This window comes from Buceros rhinoceros, unplaced genomic scaffold (assembly GCF_000710305.1).
Source record: "Buceros rhinoceros silvestris isolate BGI_N320 unplaced genomic scaffold, ASM71030v1 scaffold16585, whole genome shotgun sequence".
In the NCBI taxonomy this organism is placed as follows: Eukaryota; Metazoa; Chordata; class Aves; order Bucerotiformes; family Bucerotidae; genus Buceros; species Buceros rhinoceros.
Window position 1 is genome coordinate 34164 of NW_010411329.1, and position 18367 is coordinate 52530.

Here is an 18367-nt window from a genome sequence, read left to right on the forward strand (position 1 = left end):
CAGGAGGTTTGTAGAGCTGGGCCCTGCACCGGTGCTGGGTCACTCGCCTTAGTGTCAGAGGTGTGGAGAGGGAAGGTCACAGCTGTAACAGGGTGAAAAGTCTGTCAGGGCCTCAAAGGCAGCCGGGGGAGAAGCTGGGATTTGCAGAGATCTTGTGGTAATGGGGAAAGGTGGAGAGCCAAAGGCTGGAGGGGCTTCCTTTGCCTGACGTGGAAGGAGTTCTGTTGTAGCAATCCGCTGAGCATTCCCAAACGAGCGTGTGGTGCTGTGCACAGCGGGGCCTCTGCTTCCAGGCCCATGGCAGTGATAGTTCTGCTGGAAACCTCCCTTTCCTTAAATTTCAAGGAGATTGCTTTAACCAGAGTGCAACTTAATTGTGAAATCCTGTGACAGATGATGTGAGCTGATGGTGAGTTGCTTGGGATTAGGAAATGTTTCCCCCTCTGCCCTGTGAGATGGTGGGAGTGTTTCGTAATTAGCCCTTTGTGCAAAACTTGCATTTTCTTGTGAAATAGGTGGTGGTTCTTGCTGTCAAAAGCAGCACAGAAATAGATGGGAGGGTGATATAACCCAGCAGCCTGCAGGCTCGGCTGCGGATCCCTCCCTGGTACCTACTTCTGACACTTGAAAAGTTGTTTGAACTTAACTTGGAAACAGTTTGAATTTTTTCTTCATTAGAACAAATGTGTTAAGGATGATTGTTACAATTTATTTTTGCTATTACTTTATGTTTTCCTCCTAGCATGTGGCTGAAACAGGCTTCGCCTGTTCAGTGACACAAAGGGTCACACGGTGGGGGTGTGAGGTGGTACCCACCCGATCCCCTGGATGACAGAATCTGAGCCTAGGGAGGGACAGCTCTTCATGTATTTATCCTCCCATCTAACTGTGCTTGTTTTCAGGCTGCCCACAGGGATGTTAAAATGCTGATGCCGTGCAGGTCCCCCGTCGCAGAACAAGCCAGAGCACTTGCCCTGCTCCCTGCGATGGTGCCTGAATTGTACCGTTCTCTGCTCTGCTGCAGCGTGTTGAATCCTTTGCTCTGTTCTCTTGCTCCAGGCCCTTGGCTGTTTGCTGTACAAGCTGTGCTACTTCACTCTGCCGTTCGGGGAGAGTCAGGTGGCCATCTGTGACGGCAACTTCACCATTCCAGATAATTCCCGGCACTCGCAAGACATGCACTGTCTCATCCGTGAGTGTCTCTGGCAGTGGCATGAGCCACTTCCACAGAACTAGAAACCAGCAGAGGTGGTTTGTTCCTGTATTCCCTACAGTGAAACTGTTGGTGTTCCTTGTTTAAGAGACTTTCTTGCACCAGGGGTGGATGAAGTGATCTTTTAGTAGCTTAGGAGATGGCTCTTTGAAAGAAATCATGACGAGGAGGTTTCCCTTTGGCTGGGCTGTAGTGGGCTCTGGAAAGGCAGGAAACCAGACAACCGTTGGGTGTGAGAGTCCTACAGAAACTCGCACAATAAGCCTATTTATGCCGAAACGTATTTCTCCAGTAATAAATCTATTTGGATAAGGAACTGAAAAGAGCCAGTGACTTAGACCAGCGATAAGAATTGATCTTCTGTGCATTGAGAAACAGAACTGGAATGATTTATAAATAACTCGCTGACTGGAGCGAATGTGTAATTAAGGGTACAATGCACGACTCCTGGCAAAGCTGGGGCCACTCTCTTGTCTTCAGCACAGCATCTGATTATTTTTTTCTAGCCACAATCTTGATTAACACAGAGTTGGATGTGTTTGCAGAGCAGCCTGGTATTTTCTTTGGTGTATATGCGGTGGTGTGTGTGGCTGGCCTGTCTTCCTGCCCCACTGACACACCAACTGGGGTCCTGTCACGTCTTTTCCTGTGGATTCACTTGGAAATGCAGGAGTCGAAACCAGTGCTATTCATTAACTAGGCAACTGCATTTGCCCTGCTTGCCCTTTGACAGCAGCTACAAGTTGTTCATAGCTGTACTGGAAAATACCTCCTGTCCACCCTGACTGTCTTGCTCCTTTCTCTCTGACCTGGTGATCAGCTCAGCCCTGTTGAGCACTGGCTGGGTGCTTCGGAAGAGGCAGAACACCCTGCTAGCATCTGGTCATTCCAAACACAGAGTCCCAGACTGGTTTGGGTTGAAGGAGCTTCAAAGCTCCCCCAGTCCAACCCCCTGCAGGGAGCAGGGACATCGGAGCCCCAAGGGCCAACCTGAGCTGGGATGGGGTTTTTCCCACCTCTCTGGGCAACCTGGGCCAGGGTCTCACCAGCCTCAGGGTAACAAATTTCTCCTTTATCTGATGTAGTGCCACAGATGGCTCACGTGACTGTCCATTCTCCTGCTCTGATATTAGCATCTCTGTCTTTAAAGGGTATATGCTTGAGCCAGACCCTGATAAGAGACCCGATATTTATCAGGTCTCCTACTTTGCATTCAAACTGGCAAAGAAGGAATGCCCGGTCCAGAACGTCCAGGTGAGTAGGAAAGGTGTGGGCTGATGTAGGGCTATGTGGGAGGAGGTGAACGGTGGCAAGTGCTGAACATGGAATGTTCTGCTCTTTGCTGTTGGTTGTTCCCCAGTTCTGTAATTTGGAGGGTCTTTTTTTTTTTTTTTTGAATTACAACTGCTTTTGGGGTTTTGGTTTTGGTTTTTTTTTGTGGGGGGGGTGGGGAGTGGGAGGGCAGGAATCAGGGTTTTATTTCCTATGTTGTTTATTTTGTTTGTCCCTGATTTACCACCTTGCCCGGTTACCAGTGTGAGGCCAACCAAGAGACCTTGTACATGTGGATATGGAAAATTAGGCCACGCTTGTGGGGCCAGCGTGATTTCCAGGCACACACATCATGATGTGTGTCATTTGTGCTGCAGTTGGTATTCAGCGTAGCGGGTTTGAGTCTGCTGGCTGCCTGGGAGCAGCCAACTTGCATTTGAACTATGTCAGACCTTACAGGACCCCCTGCCCCTCCCTAGTGTATCTTTATAGACTCCAAATGGAAAACAGAGTTGACAAGTATTTTACTATGGTCTTAGGGACATGTGTGACATCCCATTTTATTTTGTTTCTGGGTAAGAAGAAATCTATTTCCCCCCTCCCCATTGTTCAGGTGGTTATTTATGGTCTGCATGGACATGGTTTTGGTTCTATTCTAGCTGTATTTTTTACAGCAGTGTTAATAAGTGTTGCTACTGTTGTCCCCAGGTTGTCTTTTAAAAAGCAGCCTTGTGAAGCCTTGTCTTCAGGGTCCACATGTAGGAAATAGTTGAAAAACTGAACTATGTTTTTCCCTTGTAAAGACTCTCCCAAACTACTGTCTCCTCACGACGTTGACATTGAGGGGTTTGTCCTGAGTCCAGCAGGAGGAATAACTGCTTTGCTTTGGGGATCCCCCAGTCTCCCCGTTTCATTGTGGTGCTGTCGTGAATGATTTCTGACTGTTTTCTGCCCTTCGGTGTTTTTTGTGATCTGCAGAACTCTCCAATCCCCGCTAAGCTCCCAGACCCGGTTAAAGCAAGTGAAGCTGCTGCAAAGAAGAGTCAACCAAAGGCCAGGTAACGGCATCTGTGTGGTGCTCGGCCTCTCTTTATTGTCAGTTGACTTTCTGGTCTTTATTAGGAAAGATACTTGGTCTATTGAGCTGCTTCCTTGTGGGCTTACATTTACCCGTGGAGACAAACACTGCTGCTTCACCGACATAAATAACCATCGATCTCATTGATCTGGAAGGCAGAAAACACAGATATTAGGGGAATTTTTTCTGGGGGGGTGGGGTGGGACTTGGGTGATACTCAGCGTGACTCAACATCTCAGCTCTTTGTACTGAAGATGCTGCTTGACAGCAGCACTTGAAGGTCGTGCCCTTGGATGAATCCAGTGTGTCATCCAGTACCCAGAGCACCTGAGAGCAGAGTCAGGGGAAAGGCTGCAGCTCCCCTGCAGCGGGCCAGGAGCTGGCCTAGAGAAGGCGATCTGCGGCGATACCGCATCGGGGACTGTTGCTGTTTGGGTTTGACCCTCGGCAGGTGATAACCTGACCCAGTAATTACTGCATGAAATTGCTCTCATTTCTGCTAGAGCCCTATTATTTCTTTTGGGGGGGCAGGGGGCTGGGGAGAGGAAAGCCCAAGTCTCCGTCTGAAGAGCCCAATTGGGGTTTTCTCCACTCCTGCTGCTTGCTCTGCTTATGATACTGTAATTGAGACTTGGAGATTCTGTTGGACAAAACTTGTACCGTACTTTGCTGCAAAATGAGCAGTACAGCAGCGGGCACTCCAAAACCAGCAGTTTTCTTCAGACTCTGAACTAGGGTGTCTGTCCTCCTGTCAGTCAGTCCCAGGAGCCTGCTTTGCTCTTACAGTTGAGTGCAGTTACTCTTATGTTAGAAAACAACTTGATCTCTAACAAGCAGATGTATCCACAGAAAGGCAGGGTAGTGTCGGGCCACTTGGCCCCGTTGCTGTGCATTTTTGGAGCTCAGTAGATATTGAGCAGAGATGGAGGTCCGATGGCCTGGTTCTGGGGTGGATGCACTAAAGTTAAGGTACTTCGGAAGATGGCAATTTAGACAACTCTGCCCAAAGGTTCCAGCTGCTCTTAAGCTAATTTCTGCCCTTCGTCTGCTCATCCAGAACTTGTAAGTGGACTTAAAACAATATGTTGTAGCCAATATTTGAATGAGTTGAGTGATTTTGACAAGTTCCAGCTGTCCAATGGGAGAAGATGCCATGACTGGCAAAGAGGAGAAAACGGTGGTGTGGGGTTAATTGTGGATGCATCCACTAAGATTTACTGGGCTTGCAGTTTTCTGGAGAGAGTTGACTTGTGTGTCTGGATGCCCACAAGTGGTTCACCTTTATCAGTCACACCCTGCTGAAGCATGGATGAGCTTTTAAACCCCTGCTGTGCGTTGCATGCACCATCAGGCTAACACAGACTGCCCTCTGCCTGCTCTTCCTTTACTCCTTACCTTATTTTGTAGGCTGACAGATCCCATCCCTACGACAGAAACTTCCATAGCACCCCGCCAGAGACCTAAAGCAGGACAGACACAACCCAATCCTCCTGGAATTTTACCCATTCAGCCAGCCCTGACTCCTAGGAAGAGACCCACGGCTCAAGCAGCCATTCAGCCGCAGGGTGAGGTGACCTTCTCCGCACGGTGCCTTCCTGCCGGGCTCTGTACCGCAGGGCTGGGGCGCACGGTGATCTCACCCATCTGTCTTGTCTTCTATTCCCCTACCAGCTGCAGGACCCGCTGCCCTGGGCAGTGCTCAACCTTCGCTCCCTGCAAGCGTCCCCCAGCAAAAGGCAGCACCTCCACAGGCTCCGGCACAGCCCCAAGCCAAGCAGGCACCAGCTCCGCAGCCAGCCTCGCAGGCGCAGCCCCAGGTCCCTTCCACTCAGCCGCAAGCCACACCTCAGCATCAGCAGCAGCTTTTCTTGAAGCAGCAGCAGCAGCTTCTGCAGCAGCAGCAGCAGGCTGCCTACTACCAGCAGCAGCAGATGATGCAAGCTCAGCAGGTAGGAGCGCACGGCCGCGTTCACCGCGTGCTTACTGCTGCGTACCTTTGCGTTTATGGCAAGTCCCCTGGGTTTCTGGGAGATGGGTGCAATTTTGGGGCATTTTCCATTGTGTCTCCAGTTTTCTAGTGAGATCTTCTGCTAGGCAAGGCTGCTGTGGAAGGCCTTGAGATAATTTTGTTATGCACACATGTAAAACAAACACCGCTGGTTGAGATTTTACAGCTGCAAGCATTTCAGAGTCTTGAGGTCAATGTTCAGCTGAGGAGCAGAGGGGTACAGTTCCTCTTCTGCTCTCACTGAGGTACAAGAAGCCTTTTCAAGGGCAAGATTCAGGTCTTGGGTTTTTGTGGAAGGCTGTGGTGATAGGGAGGCCTGTGAACACAAGGTGTTAGACAGGATGTGTGCTTAACTGAGGTGTTCCCAGCAGCCCTGCTCTCTGCTAAAGCATGGTAATGGCTGAAGCAGAGGGCCAGTGAACCTTGCTGTCCTGGAGAAAGGTTCAGAGTTGATAAAAGTGGAGAAAGGAGTTTGGGACCACAGGACACTGTGCCGTGGGAGCCCTGTGTGGGCAGGTGTAACACAGAAGGATCTGACTTTAGACCAGGAGGCTGTTTTCCACCACTGCTTTGCAGATGGTCTCCCAGCCATTAGCCTGTCACTCCTTTGCCACCGCAGTGGCTGTAATGGTTCCCCGAGTGGTGCCCAGCTCCCAGCTGTGCAACAAATGTCTCAACAACTGGTTGTTTCCCAGTTCCCAGTGATGCAGCAAGGAGCGCCCGCACAGCAGCAGCTGATGCAGAACTATTACCAGCAGCAGCAACAGCAGCAGCAGCAGATGATGGCCCAGCAGGCAGCCATGCCGCAGAAGACAACAGCAGCAGCAGCAGTTCAGCAAAAGCCACAAGCCCCGGGGCCGCCGCAGCCCCAGGCCCAGCCAAGCACGGCCCAGCCAGCGCAGCCCCAGGAGCAAGTGGTAAGAGCCTTGTGAAGGAGCAGGGCAGCAGGCTTGGGAGTGCTGGGCTCAGGGTCCCTAGAAGGAGGGTGAGTAGGGGATGAGTAGAAAGCAGATGAGAAGGTAGAAGTAGCTGCTTCAATGCAGCTTTTATCTATCCCTCCCCTGTCATGTTGCCTTAGATGTGATAAACTCTTTCAAAAATTATTTGTACGTAACGCATCAGGGTGGGCACCAGCCAACTGCTCGTTTGGAAAATTTTCATCTTGTGTTCGGGGCTCTGATGCAGAGGAGGGCGGAGCAGCCTTCCTGGTTATTTCTGCTGCTGGGATAACTTTTTTTTTAAATGACTACTATAGAAAGGAGACTTCAAAGCACCATATCTAAAAATAAGTAAATAACCCATTCACTTGACTAATACCTGAATGTGTGTCCACGATAAATGCTCTTTACGTAATGGAAAGCAGGGCTGGCTGCAGCAGGGAAGGGGCCAGCTGTCTGCAGGGCCACAGGCAGGGGAGCTGTGCCAGAGGGCAGGTTCCCCGCTGCCAGAGCGTCTCTGCAGCGCATACGGGAGGAAGCTGTGCCTTTTGCTTTCATTCCTGGGCCATCCTGACCGCTCTTGCTTGGTTTTGGGAGCGCAAATGGATGTTTCTTCCTCCAGTCATGTGTTGGGAAGAAAGTACCTGAGACAGGGACCAGAGCAGTGCTGGGAAGCACAGTTGTTCTACTCTCTGATGTGTCTCAAGGCTCTGTCGTATCCCCCCACTCTCTGCTCTTTCTATTAATTTTCGGCACTGTGCTGTTGTCAGGGTAGGTGACCAGCTTGGAGCTGTTGTGTTCCCGGTCTTGTTGTTTTGCTGAGCAACCTGGGGCAAGTCAGTGTGTTGAAATTGGTGATGAATTTCCAATACATGCAGGCAGGTTCTGGATGAGCCCCATAATTACCCTGTTCCTTTTAGAGGAGAAGTGCCTGAAATGTAGCATTGAAGTCCATCTCTAAAGAGCTTTGCTGTGATTCACGAGCACAAAACCAGTCTTAATTTTATTAAATTGGCTAGATGGAAAATTAGCTTTATTCCCCTGGAAGGCTGATCAGAACAGATGCATCTGGACATCTCCACTCCTGCCACGTTGGGAGGGGAAAAGCAGTGGTTGACTCATTTGAAAAAAAAAAAAAAATGATTGTGAGAGGTGGTCTCTGCCGAGCAGAGTCTCTGAGCAGAAAATACCAAGCCAGGACCCATCACAACCTTCTCCCCTTGCGAGACTTCAGCTTAATAAGCTCTGCATTCATTTCTGTGGCAATTTCAGCGCTGCCCTTTAATTTCTCTGCACCAAGAGTGCTGTTCCGCAGTGACCTATATAGCGAGATGGAAGGTGGGTGAATCAGAACAGCCAGGTCAGTTTGCTTCTCAGCCGCAGTGAATTAGTCTGCCTGGAAATGCCAGATGAAAAAGCAAGACCGCAAGCACTTGATTGCCTTGCCCCACTGTAGTTGAGCACCACACTGGGGATGTAACTCTCTCATTGCCCTCTTCTGTCTTTCCAAGTCTTTCATCCGTCTTCCTCAGCTGAAAAGGGCCTGGGATGATACAGACTGGGGAAGAGGGAGTAGTGCCCGGGCACTGGAGGTGACACACACTGCATTCTACTCTTCGCATTCTGGTTTTCCTGCTTTAAATCCAACCATGACACCTGACAGACGGTTTGAAAAAATCACATAGTTGGAGATGCTGCTGCTGTTTATCACTACAAAACAGTATTTCAAGTATTTATGGGCTTGTGAGTTTAACACAAGACTGAGGTAATGGAAAATAAGATCAATTTGAGGAAACCCCTTGAAGTTTCCAAAGGATTTGTAGCTGGGCTGCCTTGGCTTACGCCTAAACCAAATGTGCCTGTTTTTCTCTTCTAGATTTTAGTGACAAACACTTCTCCTCTGGTCCTTTATTTTTTTTGCCGGAGAGAAAGCAAAGAAATCTTGCACAAGATTTCTTTGGAGGACCTGTACCCCTCCAGGGATTTGACCCCCATAACACATTACGTGCTGGAGGAAGTGCTGCTCCTCACCGTGCCCCACTCCTTGTGTCCCAGTGACAAGACTCCTGCATGTTATGATCCGATTTCTTTCTTTATTTCTGCCCTGGGTCTCAGCCTCTCTTCCTGTGAGCAAGTTTGGGACCAGCTGCCCTTTAATAACAAGAACTGACAGAGGCTTTGCCTCCAGAGCTGGACCATACAGAGAAAAGAAAGTCTCTGCTTGTGCAGTTGGAGTAATCCCAAAATATTATAGATCGGTGAATTCCCCTCTGCTCCCAGTTCTTTCGTTCGTTTGCTTTTTGCCCTCCTGATCGTGCCCTGTCCATGACTTGATGGTCAGATCCTGCAGCTTGTAGCCATCTTCCCATCATGGCTGTTGCTCAAGGACAAACCGTTTTACTTTTTCTCCTAGATGCAGGCACAAATGAGGCAACAGCAAAAACCTCAAACCACCCCATCCCAAGCAGTGCAGGGGCAGAAGATGGGCTCCCTCACCCCTCCGTCCTCCCCCAAGACGCAGCGTGCAGGACACAGGAGGATTCTGAGCGACGTGACCCACAGTGCGGTTTTTGGGGTTCCAGCCAGCAAGTCCACCCAGCTCCTGCAGGCAGCTGCTGCGGAAGCCAGTCTCAACAAGTCCAAGTAGGTGGCGATGCCTTGGTGTCTGAGGGTATGGAGGGAGGGGGCAGGTGAGGCTCTTCAGGCAAAGCACTGAGATGAAGGTAGACAGCAAATTCTGAGGTCTGCATGAGTCTTTGCCTTCCCAAGCCCACAGTTTAGGGCTTGGCAGGAAGTTTATTTTTGTGCTCCCCAAAAGCAAACAGGGCCTTCCTCTGGATGACAAAACTTGATGTTGATTCAGCTGGTCCATCAGCAGCCCTGGCATGGGCTTCATGCTTGCTGCTTAGCATCGGTGCTTCCCCAGGAGTGCCTGCTGGAGACCTCTGTAGGGTCTGCAGGCTGGAAGCCTCCACAAGGGGCATCACAGGAATTTGTTTCAAATGGGATGGTTGTGATACTTGTTTTAATCTCTGATACCAGGATGCTCAACCACATTATAAGTAGATGAGGTGAAGTGGTCCCAGCTTTCAGGGCATGCAAGTACAGTAAGTTGTGCTGAGTGTTTCAAGTAGGGAGTAATGATAATGCAGTAGCCTGGACCAGCTCATGGTGCTGGCCAGAGGATTTCAGATGGGTTATTAACAACTGTTGTTTGCTTGGAATGATCACATCCAGATCTGCATCCACCACGCCCTCGGGTTCCCCAAGGACCTCACAGCAGAATGTCTATAACCCGCCCGATGTCTCCACATGGAATCCGTTTGATGATGATAATTTCTCCAAACTCACAGCTGAGGAGCTGCTGAACAAGGACTTTGCAAAGCTGGGTGATGGTAGGTCCGTGGGGAGGCTTTAATACCAGCCTGCTCTCAAAACAGAGAACGGCATGGAGTGATGATGCTTTCGGTCAAACGCTGCTGGGGTGTTCCCATATTACCATGGTCCTCTGTGCCTGCAAGCTAAATCCTTCCAATTTCCCTTCCCAGTCTCCTCTTTGCTGAGCAATTGCAATGCAATGAGCGTGATCCTCAAAGGTACGGACTGCTTTTAAAGTGGCCTTGGTCAGTTGGTTGTAGAAACCACAGTTTAAATTCTGTTTCATCTGCAAGTTATGATTTGTGGGAAGAGGCTTAAGTCACACACTGAAATAGCGTCCTAAAAATCTAGGTAAGAAACCTCCCTTCTCCCAGAGTAGAAGCTTGTCCCCTAAATCTGTGTCTGGCGTTTCAGGGAAAGCTCCGGAAAAGACGGGCAGTTCCACGGAGAACCTGATTCCGGGTTTCCAGCCGGCTCCAGCTGCAACCCAGGCAGATGCATTTGGTGGCTCTTCTTTCACTGCTGGATCGGGTGAGTTTGTGGACATGTCCTACAGGGCAGTGCCCTGGACTGAAGGAAAATGGCAACCATGTCATAACCTCTTTGAAAGGAATGTAAAACCAGTAAAAACTGGGCACTGAGACCTGCAGGCTAGGGCTGGCCCTTCAGTGGAGAAGGGAAGGTAGAAACAGCACAACTTGCATGGTTGGTTCGAGAGGCAGGAGACACCTTGATAGGCAGAGCTGAGGCAGGAAACAAAGCGAGCCCCTTTGGTTCACAAGAAAGCTTCTGACCGTGCTGGAGTTCCACACAGCTCATGACTGGAAGTGAAATAGGTAGCATGCAATGGGCGGGCTGGACTGGGAGACATTGGTCAGACCTGCTGGAGCATATTCCTTGCCTGCAGCTGTTAGGCTGTACGAGGGAGGAGAGCACCGGGGCTAGTCATGTCTCCACCACAGAATGAGCAGAGAGGTGGGAGTGAGCAGGGAAACTCCTGAGTGGAGAGCACAGTTAGTCTCATAACTGACTCGTTAAATGGTGAAGGAGACTGTGCACTGGCTGTGCTGTCTGGGTCCAGAGACCAGGATCCTTGGCTGGACTCAGGAGCTCTTCTGCAGAGGCCTCTGCATGCGTGACCTTGTCTGGTGTCTCCTTTGGTGCCAAGGCTTGGCCATGAGCAGCCCCTTCTATGCAGAACAAACTCGGCGAGTGCTGCTGCTTGGTTTGGGTTCTTCGGCGTCAGCTTTCCCTGCGTGCGGCAGAGAGCTGCCAAGCACCGGGCTGGAGGGCTGCCCCCAGCAGCCCCATGGGCAAGCAGTCCTCTGCCCCGCCGCGGGCAGCCGGTGTTACTGGTGACAGATACAGCTGTTCAGTGCTCCCCCAGGGAAGCGCACCAGCCCTTGGTGAGAGGAGTCCTGGGCAGAGTGAGGGATCCTTTGTGGGGCAAGAAGCAACAAATCCATTTACTAGTTATTTCTATTTATAAGAAGTTACGGAACCACTGAGCTTGCTGTGCTTGGCTCTTACCTGAGAGTTAAGGAGCTGAATTCATAACGCAGCAGTGCTCCAGGTTCCTGCTTTCTGAGTTTGTCCAGCTGGTCAGTGCCCTGTGAACAGTTTATGATGTTCCATCAGCCCTTGTGGAGTGATGAGCAGCAGCACCTTCAGGTGCAGCTGTAATGTACCTTCGGCAAAGCCTGAGAAGCGCCTGCGTGTTCTGGGCTCTCTGGGCACTGTCTTACGTTCAGTTCTTTCAGGAGCTGTCGTTTAAAACGTGCCCCTTGACTCCTGTCCTGCGGTTTGGCACGGGAGGGTGTTCTGGAAATCCTGTCGGGGCTGGGCACTTGAGGTCCTTCTCTTTCTCTTTCCCCCTAGAGAGGAGCCTGTCTGAGCCGGTCTGATGCAAGCTGCTGTATCTCTTGTTTCAGACAGAGGCCCAGCGTGGGGGCTGGCCTGCCGGGCCTCCTTTGTTCAGGCATTTCACCTTTTGTGCCGCTGTAAAGCGAGATAATAGTCCTTCCCTTTCCAGGAATGTTTTGAGATCTGTGGGTTCAAGTGTGTGGGAAAGCTGCATGCTAATAGTTGGTTGTTTTTTTTTTTTTTTTTTTTTTTTTTTTTTTTTTTTTTTTTTTCTTGTCACTAGCAACATAAACTTGTTCTGAGTGTACGTGTGTTCTTGTCGGGCTGGAGCTTAGGCTCTGCAGTTGAGCTGTGCTTGCGCTCAGAGTTTGCTCAATGCTTTCTTCTTTTCTCTCTTCTCTGTCTCACTCTGCCTTCTCTCTTCCTGGTCTCCAGCTGAAAAAGCAAAAGACATTCTGAGTCTGGACACTAGCCCTCCTCTTCTGACTGTGCCTGATCCTTTCATTCCTCTCCCATTATCCGACACACCAGGTAACCGGAACTGAGTCGATGGAGGGGGGCAGGTTCTTCTTTGTTTTGTGCTCTGAGTCTTCCGGTTCTGTTTCCAGGCACAGCAGAAATCCTGGGCTCTGCTCAGGGGTGCTGGGCGCTGACAAGCTCCGCTGAGCTCGGTGGCTGTCATGATGTGTAGTGTGTTCTACCGTTGATTAGCTGGGCGGTGGGAGCGGCGCTGGGCACAACGGCCGTTGGTTTTCATGGCAGACCCTGGGGTCGTCATATTTTGTATAATGCCAGCAGTGTTGGTGTCTAAAGGTTCAGTATTCAAAGTCCCCCCTAAAAATAATCACTGGGTAATTACCTAGGATCTGGCCAGAGCCATTTTCAAATTGGTCTCCAGCTTTGAAATTGTAGTTTCTATTATTGTTAATCTTTCGCTCCCACAAGACTCAGGGTTTCTGTGGCTCCCAGGTCTATCGCACATGCGGAATGCTTCAGGTGAAGCCCAAGTTAAGGTGTAACCTTTCCTGACTTCTCCTGCAGCCGGTAGCTATTTCCACTTGCTTCGCCGTGCTCCTGATGTCTTCCCTGCGTGCACGTTGCTGACTGCAGCAGCCAGCACTTTTTAGCACAAGATTATGTAAGTGCTTAGGAGCTTATTTGCGAATTGGTGGGATTTGGAATATGGGAGTGTTTTTATCTTGGAGTTTCTCAAAGCCCTCTGGTGAATGTGCGTGACAGGTTCCTTGTCAGCCAGCCCCACGTGCTTGTGGCAGCTCTCATCCCTGCCCTTAGCTCAGGCTGTGGGTCACTGGTGGTTTGACAGTAGAGGACCCAGCTTCAAAACAATGTGCATGGCATCTCTCCATGGGAAGTTAAGCCATTCAGAAAAAAAAATAACCCATTTTTTCTGTAACTGTGTAGAACTTAGTTCTTTCTGGTTCATGCTCAAAGAGCATGAGAAATGTGTTTTCTTGCAAAAGGATTTGTACTCAAATGCTGCATTTTGAGGTAAGAAGCTGAACTTAGAGGCTTTCTTCCTTGCGTGAGTGCTTGCCGGGAGCTGACCTGCCCAGCTATAATTTGAGAAGACCCTACAGAAGGCAGGTGGCTGCATGTTTGAATTCCCTTCCTAATGCTGGCGCAAGTCTTGGTTTTCCTGACTTGGAGTCTTTCAGCCCAGACTATTGAATTCTCTGCCTGTGATACTCAATGCACGCTGTTTTCCCTCCTGCCTGTTGCGTTTTGATACAGCACAACCACGTGAAGCAGCAGTCGCAGCCTTTGCTGGGGGAGCTCTGGAGTTCTTTATAGGACAGAAACCGCTGCAGAGAAACTGCCTCTCGGCCCTGCCCTTGGGTGCAGATCAGAGCAGCAGCTGTCTGTCGTCCCACAGATCTGTCCCTGCCCACTTGGGTATCTTTGCAGGCAGGTGCTAAACCGTCTTTTGCTGTTCTCTGCCTGTGTCTGGGTCTGCTGAGCTCAGGGGATCCCCTTCCATGGGGCAAAGTGAGGGGCAGGAAGTCTAGGTTCCTGTAAAGACCTCCTCTGATTTTTTCTTTTCTTAATGTAAAATTTGAGGCCAGCAGCTCATGAATGTTTTCAAGGCCCAGAGCTACTGACTTATCCTTAGCTTTGAAAACTGAGAAGAGTTGTCTGTGCTTGTAAATTCAACAGAAAAGATAAAAATTCTCGATTTGGACTCAATTTTTCAACCTGTCATGCAGAATAGAGTGTCTTTGTTCTTCTGTATCTGCACTACCTGTGCAGAAAAAACCCCCAGCAAGCAGAGAGGTCTTGGACGTGAGGGCTGAGCAGACTTCATGTGGAAAGCTTTCTCTTAGGTGTGGCCCTTGGGCCAGGCTTTAGTCTGGTAGTGTATCAGCATCTCCAGTTGCACATCTCCACCTTGCCTTACTTTCGTGCAGCAGCAGCTGAATTTCTTTGAGTGCTTGCTAAATATTTGCTTTGTTTGGAATATTATTTCTGAAAAAACCTTGATAGTGAATCTCACTCCTTTGAGAAGGCTTTATGTCTGTCTTTTTATAGACTGGGACATGCACAGCCCTTTCAGAAATAAAAGTGTGAGCTGCTGCCCCTTGGTTACAAGAGCAGTGTTGTTCAGGAAGGCTTTTCAGTGCAGGCGTAAGTGAAGCTTTCAGTCGGTATCTTCCCTGTTTCTCACACAGAGCCGGTTTTGTCGGCTCTCTGCACTTTAAACCTGACAGCTGAGGGTCTGGCTCAGAGCTCAGCTGCTTTTTTTGCTTAAGCCATGACCTTGCTCCCTGTGCTAGCACCTGAGGGTGCGGGTGGTATCGCTCGAATGTCAGCCAGAGGCCTCCTTGGGCTCTCCCACCATTCTGTGTGCTCAGGACAGAGGGGCCTTTCTGTCACAGAGTCCTCAGATCTGATCTAACAGCCAGAGGGTGCATCCCCAGGCAGCCTGGACGTGCCCAAACGGAGGAGTGCACTGCCGTGGAGCTGCAGCCGACAGATGCGGCGGCGTTCAGTGGGGCTGCTCGCTTGTGGGGTGTGTGGGGTCATGCTGCTGGCTCCGTGAGGTCAGGTCAGCGTGTACAGTGCAGACAAGCCTGGGACAGCTGGTTCTAGCAGACTGTCCTGTTCACGTGGAGGTGCAAAATGGCCTAGAGGAGGTTATTTTTCATTTGTTGTGGGTAGCTTCTGGAGAAGAGGAAACATAGCACCCTCTGCAAGGCAGAAATCCCAGCGCTGGACAGTAATTGAGTGGAAGCAGAACGGTTTTCAGTCTATTCCTCCTTCTCCAGGGCATAATGGCTGCAATTCTTAATGGAATTGTAACTAGTAGGAGGAGCTGGCAAGAGGGATATAAAAATATGGCAAAACATCTGTTAAAATAAGGGAGAATTAAATATTCATGCTGAAAACATTTTTCCTTGTCCCTATGTAGGAAAGTGATCCAAGTTCTTCTTAATAAGCTTATTGCAGGGTTCAGTGCTGATTAGTCATAAGGGGGGGATTGGATCAGGATGGTAATTTTTCTGCTACGTGGCTACTTCGTGTCTTTCAGCGTGAAATCAGCTGGAATGAGCGTGAGAGGCTAAATTTTGCACAGGGTATCCTGGCTTGAGGGTTGGTTTTTTTGGGGTGGGAGGCGGGTGTCTCCTTGCTCTACTTCCAAATAAATTTTCTTCTCCAGCGTGGTACCCTGTGCTGTCGGCACTGCTGGCTTATCCTCCCCTCGCTGCCGAAGAAGAGAGGGATGAGGAGGTGGGTGTGGGTCCTTGGCAGCAGAGCAAGCAGGGGGAAGTCGTGAGGAGCAGCACTGAGGTGTGAGAGCTGAGAAAGCGACACTCTGCTCCTCGCCGTTGCTGGATGGAGGACAAACTCCCCCGCGCTGCCTCGTGTGCGGGCTGAGCCCATGTGTGTGTGGGGTGGTGGCACTGGTGGCTTCTCTGCACCAGTACCCAGTACAAAGCCACGTCTGCACAGCGAGTTGAGCGTTTTTACCCCTCTTCACAGGGAATGGATTGTGCTTTGCAAACGTACACAACCATTTACTCCCTGCAGTAACTCGGCAAGTGAGCTGCAGCTGAGAAAGTGTCATGTTGGAGTTCTCTGAAGCTTTTAAATAGCACTTTAAGGGTGGGTTTTACCTTTTTATTTCCTTCAAATACTCCTGGGCTTCTGTGTTTTCAGTTAGCCCTGGAGGGTGCTGATCCAGGCTGGGGAAGTAGATGTAACTTCAGAACAAAGCTTGTCTGTGCCCTTGGCCTGTTTCTAGAGCTGTCCAAACCCCACGGCCCTGATAACCTTCCTGCTCAAAACATACCTGCCTTCAAAAGCAGGAGCTTTAAGCAAGCCTGGCTGTTTCTCGTTGTGTTCTAAAGCGTGGCCCTCGGGAGCTGGTCTCCAGGCTCTCTCTGCTGGGTGCTGGAGCAGCACTGCGAGCGCGAGGGGAGGCTCGGGCTGTTGCAGTGTTTGAAGAAGTGAAGTGCTGAGATCAAGCCGCTGAGGCCGGCAGTTCCTAGTGCCTGGAAACATGAGCTTGGACTCAAACCATTGACATCCTTGTCAAAACACACAAGTTGAGTGGCTTTGGGGCCACTACTACTAATGCAGGAGGGCTCTCTAATTTTTTAGCACGGAATACTTGCTGGAATGTTTTTAATCAGCATAAGTCTCTGCCCCAGGCCCATAAATTCTGCAAAGGTAACTGCCCATCTGTGTCAGGGTGTTTATAGCAACTATAAAAGAAAAACTACCTCTGACAGAACTTACCTTTGCACCCCCATGACCCATGGAGCTGAAGTCCTCGCAGCCACGGACAGACACATACTGTCGTGTAGTGACAATTCGGGTTTACATCTCAGGTTGGGAAAACGCCAACGGGAAACTGCTCACCTAGAAACTTGAATTAATTGCCGTATTCTTAACCAAAAGTACCTCATGGTGATTTGAAGGTTTGGAGCAACAAAGCCGAGGGGCTGTTGGGGTCTCAACCAAAGGAGTGTAAATAGTATCTAGTGTTGTTTCTGTCTGGGATTTGAGCTTGATCCAAAGGGGGGGTGGTTGTTGTTATTACAAATATTTGAGATCTGGAAAGTTGAACTAAACAGGTTTGATTTTGATCTCTTAAGGAGCCCCTGTGAAATGTTGTCCTACTCGTCTCGGCAGTGTTTACAAAGTCATGGGCGTGTGTATTTAAAACGTGCCAGTCACTGGGGGTTTTTCTCCTGTTCTGTCAGAAACAATTCCATTTCACAGCAGCTCCATTAGGAAAATTAAAGCCCAGTGCCTTCCCTTGACAAGTCAAAGTCCTCTGAAGCTGAACAACGTGCCGGGCTTCCTCGAGTCTTTCATACTTGATTAATCAATAGGCAGAAATCTTCCTGAGTGACTAATCTGTGCCCACCTTGGTAATTTGCTCTCCCACCCGCAGCACGGTTGGCTTGGCAGGATTTTTACGACCTTGTCTTTCTTTCTCAGTTGACATCCGAAGAAAAGACCTCTGCTGTGTGCTCTGTTGAGCTGTCTGTCTTTTTGCTATTCCTCCGCAGTACACGAGTGAGTAACCTCCTTGCTGTGTGCGGTGCTGGCTGCTGGACCTCTTTGAGATGTTGCCTTTGAGATGTTGCATCTTGGTTGTTCAGTGTGTTACCAGCAACGACAGATTTTTGCCCTTCATTCCCTTTTTAACTTGCAAGTTTCTCAGGAATCTTTATTCTTGCCTAGTAGCCTGCTCTAACTAATAACCCGTTTGCCTCCCTCGTCTCCTGATTTGTATTTTTTTTCATAACTCTTGTCCTTAATTCTTTCTGCATATGTGGTATCGCTTACGGGTGTGTCGCCCCGTGGAAACGCAGCATGCCAGCCTGAAGTCCCCGGCAGGGGTGGGGTTGCACATGCAAAGCCTGTGCAAACAGACTAATTACAAATCTCGAAAGTCAGCTTCGTGCATGTGTTAGAAAAGAAAGGAGCTGAAGGAAAAGGTCGGCGCTTTCTCACTGGGCTGTCCAAAGCTGGGCTGCCCAGCCTGCGCATGGGGCTTGAACTGGCTTTCCTGTCCCATGATGTAAATCCACAGCTAATTCTGCCGGTGGTAGATGGCATCACTTCCTTCCCACGTTGGTGCAAATCAGAGGAAAGGCTCCTGCTTTCATTCCAGGAGGAAGTGATTTAGTTTTCTGGTCTCTGAAGCTACCGATACCTGCCGTGTGGGGATGCCCGAGAGCCCTTAGCTGGAGGCTCTCGCGTTGCTTTTTCTGCAGCCTGCTTTGCTTACTCTGACAGGAAACAGTCATCTCTTACTGGGAGCAATTGGGAACTTAAGGGGAAAGTGAAACACTAGTCTAGAGGCTGCAGGATGTGGCTGGGCTTCAGCTCTGGAAGGGGTTGACAGGGCACTTTTTAGTTGCCCCTGCAGGCTTTTAAGCTCAGACACCTTCTTTAGTCTTGCTAAGGAACCTTGCTTACTCAGCCAGCATCCTTCCTGGCTGCTGCAAAGCCGCAGCAACCTTGCTGCCATCCTGCCAGGACCAGGAATGGGCTCATGTGGATCCAGAAAACTTTCTTCAGCACATGTGTGGGTTTTTAATGAGCGTGTCGTGCTCCCTAACGCTGGTGGAGAAGGAGTTCCT

The 18367-nt window shown here is 49.9% G+C and overlaps 1 protein-coding gene across 1 annotated transcript in view; it reads left to right on the forward strand.

Moving 5' to 3' along the window:
• Positions 1 to 18367, forward strand: part of AAK1 (AP2 associated kinase 1) — a 47127-nt gene that overhangs the window by 10570 nt on the left and 18190 nt on the right. The window contains exons 6-15 of the mRNA XM_010135983.1: positions 1060 to 1192; positions 2364 to 2467; positions 3464 to 3543; positions 4971 to 5128; positions 5235 to 5512; positions 6267 to 6488; positions 8923 to 9152; positions 9747 to 9904; positions 10302 to 10418; positions 12186 to 12281. Coding sequence (XP_010134285.1) covers positions 1060 to 1192; positions 2364 to 2467; positions 3464 to 3543; positions 4971 to 5128; positions 5235 to 5512; positions 6267 to 6488; positions 8923 to 9152; positions 9747 to 9904; positions 10302 to 10418; positions 12186 to 12281 — 1576 coding nt within the window. The remainder of the gene's footprint in view (positions 1 to 1059; positions 1193 to 2363; positions 2468 to 3463; positions 3544 to 4970; positions 5129 to 5234; positions 5513 to 6266; positions 6489 to 8922; positions 9153 to 9746; positions 9905 to 10301; positions 10419 to 12185; positions 12282 to 18367) is intronic.